The sequence below is a fragment of the Syngnathus acus genome, chromosome 14 (assembly GCF_901709675.1).
Source record: "Syngnathus acus chromosome 14, fSynAcu1.2, whole genome shotgun sequence".
NCBI classification, from domain to species: Eukaryota; Metazoa; Chordata; class Actinopteri; order Syngnathiformes; family Syngnathidae; genus Syngnathus; species Syngnathus acus.
Genome location: NC_051099.1, coordinates 7,473,215 through 7,482,899, shown reverse-complemented (window position 1 = coordinate 7,482,899; position 9,685 = coordinate 7,473,215). Strand labels below are relative to the sequence as shown.

The 9,685-nt window shown below is 40.5% G+C and overlaps 1 protein-coding gene across 2 annotated transcripts; it reads left to right on the top strand.

Moving 5' to 3' along the window:
- The first annotated feature begins 574 nt into the window (after positions 1 to 574).
- LOC119134007 (calpain-5-like) lies at positions 575 to 9,633 on the top strand. Of its 2 annotated transcripts, XM_037270392.1 has the most exons (14): positions 575 to 593; positions 1,888 to 1,964; positions 3,284 to 3,472; positions 3,719 to 3,850; positions 4,813 to 5,021; positions 5,233 to 5,425; positions 5,503 to 5,693; positions 5,791 to 5,868; positions 5,942 to 6,137; positions 6,227 to 6,349; positions 7,405 to 7,607; positions 8,045 to 8,166; positions 8,243 to 8,379; positions 9,025 to 9,633. In XM_037270392.1, the coding sequence occupies exons 3-14, from the start codon at positions 3,308 to 3,310 to the stop codon at positions 9,205 to 9,207; spliced, it is 1,932 nt and encodes a 643-aa protein (XP_037126287.1). In that variant the 5' UTR covers positions 575 to 593; positions 1,888 to 1,964; positions 3,284 to 3,307; the 3' UTR covers positions 9,208 to 9,633. The 2 variants fall into 2 exon arrangements, with proteins under 2 accessions (XP_037126287.1, XP_037126288.1); XM_037270393.1 differs by lacking the exons at positions 575 to 593; positions 1,888 to 1,964 and adding an exon at positions 2,457 to 2,692.
- The last annotated feature ends 52 nt before the right edge of the window (positions 9,634 to 9,685 follow it).

The following is a 9,685-nucleotide window of genomic DNA, read 5'->3' as shown; positions in this document are numbered from 1 at the left end:
TTCCGGAATGCTGAAGAAAATGTGGAAAGGTGAAGTAAAGATAAAAAACATTATATTGCCAAAGTGCATGTGAATCTTTTTTTTTTTTCATGACCTTGACTTGCATTTTAAACGTCACCGATTACTTTCACAGCTCAATCCTGATCCATTAGATTTACTTTTAATTTATTCTTGAGCTAGTCCATTCATCTTCTGTATAATGCTATGTTTGTGGTCTTAACTATAAACACCTTACCAAAATACACCGCATGATCACATTAGCCTGGAACTCTAAAATAGATAACACACACACGTATACGCACACAAACACACACACGTACACACACACTGCCGCAAACAGTAGTTTCCCAAACAGACTGGCAATTAAATCAGAAGTCTGGCAGCCAGAAAGTTAAATTATTTCTCATGTGTAACACAAAAAAACAATACTGGAGGAAGTAAACACATAAAGGAGAGTGCTGGAAGACTGGCAGGACGTGACTCCAACAATGCAGTTATGCACTGATTGTGTGGGAGGATCAGAGGCAGCCAGGTAAAAACACTCAAGAGCAAAATTCTTGTGAAGCAGGAAGGCATTCATCCCTGCGTCAGAGGTATGATGAAGTCGTTGGTTTCTTTTATCCAGAATTGTTTACTTGAAATGGATCATCAGAATCCAGTGGACATTTGGTCAACACTTGTGACACAATTACTGAATTGATTTCGATTATGTACCTATCGAATGTTTTGGCCGTGCAAAAGAAAACATGTTTACTTTGATGTAAATCTAGTTTAATGTCGTCTTGGAGATTTTGATCGCTTCAGCTTAATTCATTTGGCCTGTATCGAAACATTGAAGGAGTCAGTGTGTGGGGTCATAAGTTCAAACATCCGTATACACCTTTATAGTTCATTGCTCCTTTGGTCATGTGACTTTGAGACGATGCAATTTGGGCCAGTGTGAAGAATTTTGTTGCAAAACAAAACAAGATGTGGATATGAATGTTGGCGCATATTCATTTTGGGAAGATGGTTTCAGTTATTACAAAGCCTTCAATAACTTAATTGAATATTTCCAAAGCCAGATTCTCAAGAGGTATTCACAATATTCTTCTGGGGATAAGAAAACAAAAATGGATGGGTGGGTCTGGGGGGGGGCTCTATATGCATCCAACTTGAAATATATGTCATGTCCTTGTTCAGCTGTGAGTCTTCCATTTGTTTAAACATCACCGATCACTTTCGCAGCACAATCCTGATCCGTGAGATTTATTTTTAATTTCTTCATGAGCTACTCCATTCATTCTGCACAGATTTGGTGTATTTCTTTTGGCTCTCTTGGAACATTCTTCTTCACTTGCCTCTTTTTCCCTTCACGGTGGAAGATTATCTGAAAGACTTCTTTTCCCTTTCTGTCTCAAAGAGTCAAAGAGCCTCTTGTGCTCCTTCCCCGACTTCAATCCAGACAACAGAGTGCTCGCCAGTTTGTCTTTTTTACTACACTTCACCTAGTGTGCACACTGAATGGCCCTGGTAGTCCTGTTAATTGTCAGGCTTTTAAATACGACTGACCTTTGGCCTCTGTGGGTGATTCCAAACAATACTGCTACTATATAAAAGCTCTAGCCGATTCCACACACTGTGCTGTGATGGCTTACGGGAGCAATGCAAATCAAACACAACAGGTTTTGGCTTGTTTGACCAACAAGGAGCTCTGAAGTATTCAGTTTCAGTCTCCCCTTCCCTCCTCTTTCTCCTCTGCAGCTTTTGCATGAATGCACGGAGCTGCTGGTCAGACCAGTTTTCTACTCGTGCTTGTGGCCTAATTACGACATTTGCTTCAGGGAGTTTACGTAGCTCACAATTTGCATTTGAACCCGTCCCCCCTGTCGTGTTTTATGAAAACAGACTTTGAAATCCAAACGTGGGATGCAGTGGGGATTTTGAATGTGACTGACCTCAGAACAGAAGACAGCACTCTTTAGGTGAGTGTTACCTTTATTACCTTAGCACAGACTACTCACAGATCATTAGGTATACCTGCATGCTCTTATGACAGTTGATTAGTTTGTTAGATCTGATATGCACTTCTAAAAATATGATCATGATTAGTCACATCAGTCTTTGTAATAGTTCCACAAACAATCAGAAGAAATATATTGTTAAACAAATACTTTGACACTGCCACTCAAAACTGGACATTGGATACAGTTCTTGAATTGGATTGTGCATGCTTCATTCACATATACATACATACACTAAAAATGGCAATTTAATAATACGTTTAAAAAAAAATCAATGCTACATTTATGATCTTACTGAAATATAAACACCTTACCAAAATACACCGCATGATCACACACACACACACACACACACACACACACACACACACACACACACACACACACACACACACACACACACTGCCACAAACAGTAGTTTACCCCTCAGACTGGCTCCTCAATTAAATTAGGTCTATCAGCCGGGTAATCGGAGTTAAATGATTTCCCATATGTAAAGTATATGTAACACAATGAAACAATACTGGAGGAAGCTGACATAAGAGGAGAGCGGTGGAAAACTGGCAGGGCGCGGCTCCAGCAGAGCATTAATGCACCGACCGTGAGTGGGAGGATCAGAGGCGGGCAGGTAAAAACACTCAAGAGCTTCCTTCTCGTGGAGCAGGAAGGCATTCGTCCCTGCGTCAGAGGTATGGTGAACTCGCTACTTTCTTTTATCTCAAATTGTTTACTTGAAATGGATCATCAGAATCCATTGAAGACATTTGGTCAATATTTGTGACACAATTACTGAATTAATTTCGATTACCTATCGAATATTTTGCCCGTGCAAAAGAAACATTTTTTACTTTGATGTAAATCTAGTTTAATGTTGTCTTCGAGTTTTTGATCGCTTCAGTGTAATTCATTTGGCTTGTATCTAAAAAATGAAGGAGTCAGTGTGCGGGGTCGTAGTTCAAACATCTGTATACAGCTTCATAGTTCATTGCTCCTTGTGACATTTTGAGATTCTCTAAAATGTAATTTGGGCCAGTGTGAACAATTTCATGACATTCAACAAAAAAAGATGTGAATGTTGGCGCATGTTTATTTTGGGAATATGGTTTTAGTTATTACAAAGCCTTCAATAACTTAATCGAATATTTCCAGAGTTAGACTCTCAAGAGGCATTCACAAAATTCCTCTGGGGATAAAAAAAAAAAATGGCAGCATTTGCCAAAACCGAGGGAGGGGGTCTCAATATGCATCTAATTTGAAATGTATATCATTCCCTTATTCAGCTGTGAGTCTTCCGTTTGTGGACCATGTTCTCCTCTGCGACCCCCTACAAGAACCAGCATTATGCTGAGCTAAAGAACGACTGTATCAGGAGTAAGAAACTCTTTGAGGATCCCGAGTTCCCGTGTATCGATGCGTCACTGTATTTTCGGAAACCACCACCTGGTATGGTGCAATGGAAACGACCTAGGGTGAGTTGTACTCTTTGGGAAATTTTGGGATGGCTAGAAGGGACAATCCAGACTTACTGGACAAGATTCCACAGTTTGTTTGAGCTTGTAGACAAAGTGTAAATGTTATCAAGTGTATCTAATGGTGCTGTGTGCTGCTGTTATCGCTTATCAGTTCTGACTCACAGGCGAGACATGCACCATACATATTTTTGAACCAATTTGTCAATACCTGTCATGTGATCCAGTCATACGTTTGTGCTGCAGGAGATCAGCAATGATCCTCACCTGTTTGTGGAGGGTGTCAGCGCACATGACTTGAACCAGGGCTCTGTGGGGAACTGTTGGTTTGTGGCCGCCTGCTCCTGTCTGGCACTGAAGCCCAACCTCTGGAAAAAAGTGAGCGTCATGTATTTAGAAAGATGATCCATATTATGTTCATGTTAGCTCACAGCAGGAATTCACCCGAGGCTATTTCAAAGTACCGTAATTTTCGGACTATAAGTCGCGTTTTTTTTCATAGTTTGGGTGGGGGGGCGACTTATACTCAGGAGCGACTTATATATGTTTTTTTTCACAAATTTTTACTTGATCATTAACACATCACTTACTTAGAAGTATAGTTGACCACTTCACATCTTGAACATATTCAAAACATGAAAAATAGAGAGAAAAAATCAAATAAAGTAATTAACACTTTAAAGCTCTGGACATGTCCTCTGTCACCAGGATGACATAAAGGACGAGAAATTTGATCGATGGATTTAATGATTTGGAGTGACACAAATGGTTTGATAATATTGTTGTTTATGTGATAGTTATTTAAAATATAGTTTATATATCGTTGTATGGGCCTGTGGAATAATTTGAACTGCAGCGCGGCACACGGCATTGTTGACAAAGGACGATCGATGGATTTAATGAATTGGAGTGACACAGATGGTTTTATAAACGTGTTATTTATGTAATAGTTTTTTTTAAATAACTGAATGTTACGTCAGGCCCGTTCTCAGCTCCTCGTTTGTGTTTGTCACATTAGCATACCGTATCGTTTAGCCTGTTGTTGCTCGTTCATGTCTGTTCTTGGTGTTGGATTTTGTCGAATAAATTGCCCCCCAAAAGGCGACTTATACTCCGGAGCGACTTATATATGTTTTTTTTCACATTTTTGGGCATTTTATGGCTGGTGCGACTTATACTCCGGAGCGACTTATAGTCCGAAAATTACGGTAAATCTTGAATTTCTTTTTTTTTGCACTGCCGGTCACAATTCTTTTATCTTTACAAGAAAAAAATGAAAACAAAATGCTCTCAACATCAAAATAGGGATGCAATTAAGAAGGTTTCCATTGTGTATGCAGGTAATTCCAGACTGGAAAGAGCAGGAGTGGGACTCCAAACACCCGGAGAACTATGCCGGAATCTTTCACTTTCAGTTTTGGGTGTTTGGAGCGTGGGTGGATGTGGTAGTGGATGACCGGCTTCCTACCATCAATGGAGAGCTCATCTACTGTCACTCCAAAGACAACAATGAATATTGGAGCGCTCTGCTGGAGAAAGCCTATGCTAAGTGAGTCAACCACTTATCATGGCAGCTTGTTACAATTGTGGACTGTCGCAACACACCATCAAAAAAAATACTTGCTGGACTATTATTATCTCCTTTGTGTTTGCCTTTGAACTTTGCCTAGCAACAAGTGGCAGTTCTCCCATTGATAAAATGCCACTGATAGGGAAAATACAACATAAGGGCCCAAACGTGCCTTGTGTTGTGTGTCCAGGCTATCTGGCTGCTATGAGTCACTGGAAGGGGGCAACACTGGAGACGCAGTGGTGGACTTCAGCGGAGCCGTGGCTGAGGCCATCAACCTGGAAGCGGAAGCTTACTATAAGGACCAGAAGAAGCTGGACCATCTCTTTGCAGATCTAGTCAAGGTGTACGATCGTGGCGGAATCATCAGTTGCTCCATCAAGGTGTGTTGCGTGTCCTCATTATTTGATCAGTCTACATTAGAGATGGTCCTACATGTGAGATGTTTCCTTTTTATCAGGCAGAAGCTCACGAACTTGAGCTCAAGCTGGGCAACGGGCTGGTGAAAGGTCACGCCTACTCTGTGACAGCAGTGAAAAGGGTACGTCTGGGTCACGGACTGGTGGCCTACTTCAAGAATGATACCATACCCTTGATCCGCATGCGGAATCCGTGGGGCAAGACGGAGTGGAATGGAGCCTGGAGTGATAGGTGGGGACCCCAAACATACATCCAAATCCAGCCAGCCATTTTCTATACAATTTCTCTTGGATTACTTTGTATTCTATGTTCATTGTGTCTCTCTCAGCTCAGCGGAATGGTCAAAGGTTGGTGATACTGAAAGAGGCAACCTCGGCATCACAGTGGAGGACGATGGAGAGTTCTGGTACATAATCAATTTATAATCCTCCATCAGTGACCACATCCTCTTTAAATAATTGCGACTTGACCTTCCACAGGATGTCTTTCTCAGACTGGTGCAAGTACTTTACGGATGCCGACGTGTGTCGTCTCATCAATACATCGGTGATCAGTATCCATAAGACCTGGCATGAGATTGTCCACTTTGGAAGCTGGACCAAGCAATCTGAACCACTCTTAAACCGTTGTGGTGGCTGCGCGAACCACAAGCAAACCTTTCTGCAGAACCCACAGGTACTATGGAGCAACAAAACACAATACTTCATAATATTATAACAAAGATGAGTGGTCTGATTTTTTTTTTTCCTTCCGTCTTTTTGTAGTATGTGTTTGATGTCTCAAAGGAGGCTGACGAGGTCCTCATTTCTTTACAACAAAGAGATATGAAGATTCACAGGAAATATGGTCAAGGGGAAAATCTAACAATCGGCTTCAGCGTCTTCAAGGTAAAATAAACCCATAGGAAATAATAAGGGAAGCTAAACAAGAACCACGAAATACATCCACAATAAATTAAAAATACTCATATAATGGAGAAGTGACAAAGTTGTTATCAGAGCTGAGACCCAGTGTTTTTTTTAGCATCAATTAAAACATGTTCCAACAGCAATATACACAACATAGTGTAAATTGAGGGGTTTAAATTTACAGTATTATGAATTGAAATTTGCATCATCAGCGCACGCGCTAGCTGCACTATGAAGATGTATCGCTAGGTGGCGACACATTACTAGGACGTGCATTGCATGAGGCCTAAATAGGGAAAAACATTACACAGGAAAGCAAATTAATTATTGTACAATATACGATTCAATATATGTCGTATAAAAAAGTAAAAATGTTCAGACACTGTTTTGGCATGCTTAAAAATGTCTATTAGTCTGGGATGTGTGGACACAGGCCAAAAGACTATTTGTTTTGGAAAGAAAGAAGGCTCATTTGTTCACATTTTGGCTTTGGCTGAAGACTGAACAAATGATATTTTAATGACACCTATTGAGTTTATCGGATCATATCAGGGCTTTTTTTAAGCAGGACATTGAATCATAGCAAATAATGCTATCATTTATGTTAATTGCGCCAAGCTGAAGAAACCTTACAGGACACGCCAGACAGTGACAAAACAAACAACCAGTCTTTAGTTTTAAAAACATGCTTTCTCACAAAAGGTTTCTGTACAGACTTGAAGAACGTTTTCTCAGATTAGGCTTTCCACACTTAAGTCTATGCCAAAACCTTTCCTTTAATACACTTGACTTGACATCTGGCTAGGGTCAAACACACATCATACGCTCTTATCGTGCTGATTGTGGAGGCTCTGGACAGCATTTGAGGTCAGTACCGCAATCAACATTTTAAGAAGCAGTTGTCTGCACATGGCTAAGTGAAAACATCCAATTATTTGTCGTTATTTGAAGTTCGTGAGATACAGCATAACATGGAGTGGAAAATTATGAATTGTGTTTCATATTTGTCCTCTTCACGCTGCTATCTATCACAGGTGGAACTGAACAGAAAATACAGGCTGCACGACATCTTAACCCAGAAATGCGTGGCGTCGTCTACCTACATCAACGCCCGTACGGTCTTCATGAGGTCCACGCTGACGCAGGGCCGCTACGTCATCATGCCCACCACCTTCCAGCCTCACATTCTGGGCGACTACATGTTGCGACTTTTCACTGACGTGGACTCGGGCTGTAGGTAATCTAAATGTCACACAACACATTCGGGATTTTTTCTTTATCATCATCTGCATCATCATCATCATCTAGAACAGGGGTGTCAAACTCATTTTTTTCACGGGCTGCATTGTAGTCATAGCTTTTTTCGGACGGCCAATATGACTGACAACCCAAATAAATGTATGAGCACCTCATATTATATACAGTAAAAGCTACAAAACAAACTGACAAATAACTGGTTTTCAAATCAGACGAGTAAAAACTAGTCAAATATTACAAAAAAGATATTATTAAAAGTGAAGACAATTTGCAATTCTAGTAATGACACACGAATTTGATGCACAATTTGTCTTCGCGGGCCACATAAAATGATGTGGCGGGCCGTATCTGGCCCCCGGGCCTTGAGTTTGACACCTGTGATCTAGCAAGTCACGTGTCTAATTTCTGTGCTTCCAGGGAGCTGAGCGAGGATAAGCCAAGGGTGAGATGTTGGAGTTCTTTCCTGGGTTACCCACAAGTCGTGACGCACGTCTACGTCCATGCTGCCGAGGGGCTGCAAAACCAGGACAGTACAGGGGGTCAGTCGCTTAACCCAAATTTACAGAATATCCTAAAAAGTGCATGCCTCTGACGTGGCCCTGTGGTTCCATGCAGGTGCAGACCCATATGTGATCATAAGCTGTGAGGGCCACTCAGTAAGATCTCCAATCCAGAAGGACACTTTGACACCAGACTTTGAAACAAGTGGTGTTTTCTACAGGAAGAAGCCCAGGAAGCCTTTAACTGTGCAGGTAAGATGTTTGAAAACATTCTCAATTGTGTCAACTACCGAATATAAGAGGACCCTGATTATAAGACAACCCCCTCTTTTTCAAGACTCAAGTTTGAAAAAAGACTTTTTGAACACCAAATTAAATTTTTATACAGAAAATAATTACATTCGAGAGAAAAAGCATGTTATTTTGCCTCATTCAAATCATGCAAAAACTGTCTATCACATCTTAATATCTGAACATTTAAATATGTAAACTAAAGTGCAATCACATTTGTAAATGAATGGCTTCTGGTTTTTCCATTTTCTGTTATCTCTTCTCTTATTTTCTTCTCTTTTCTTTCTTACCGCTATTTTTTTAGTTTTCTTCTTCGTGCTACCGCTATTTTTATTTTTATTCTTCGTGACAGGGGTTCGCTAAGTTCAGCATTCGCTTTAAAGATATCTGGCGCCATCTAGCGTTGTGAATGGGTATAACGTTTAGACCCCGAATGTAAGACGACCCCCACTTTTTTAGTCTTATTTCAATGCAAAAAAACACCGTCTTATATTCGGGCCAATACGGTATTGCTTTTACTGTTTGTATATCCTCTTGTCATTCTTTCAAAAGTATTTTCTAATCAGATTGTCTTTTGTCCCGCAAAACCCGCCTGCCTGATGCCAGATCTGGAACAGCAACGCAGTGCAGGATCAGTTCATGGGCCAAGTGATGCTTTCTGGTTCCGCAAAGGACACCACCAATCCTCAGAGGCTTCGGCTGAGGAAGCAAGGTCGCAACATGGCCGACGAGATGCCCGGCAGCGTCACTCTGAGAATAGTCACTTCCACTCAGCTTACCTCCATTTGAAGCTCCGTGCGGAACTGTGAAACTATGACAACTCGCCATTAAGGTCATTGTATACTATGATTTGCATATTTGTAAAGCAAGGCAATGTTGGACTGTGTGAATATTAATTTTGTTTTAACCTTTATATCTTACGAGTAACTTATACATTTTATAATGAACTGTTTACACTTATGATCATCTGTAAGGCTAATAGTGTGTTCATTTGTTTTCTTAATATCAACTTCGGTAATTTCTTAATTATTGGAGCGTTTCTAATATTTTGGTTACGAGAGGAGCAAAATATTAGAAACAGCTCCAAGTATGATGAAACCAGATTAATATGTGACAGTTTCATTTACAACTGAGTATTATTATCTTTGTTTGTACAGCTCTTTTACTGAATTACATTATGCACACTGAGTGTATTAAAACACAATCAACCACCTATTTTCAAAATGCATCTCTACCTCTTTCTCACCTTTTACAGCTCCAAAATTCC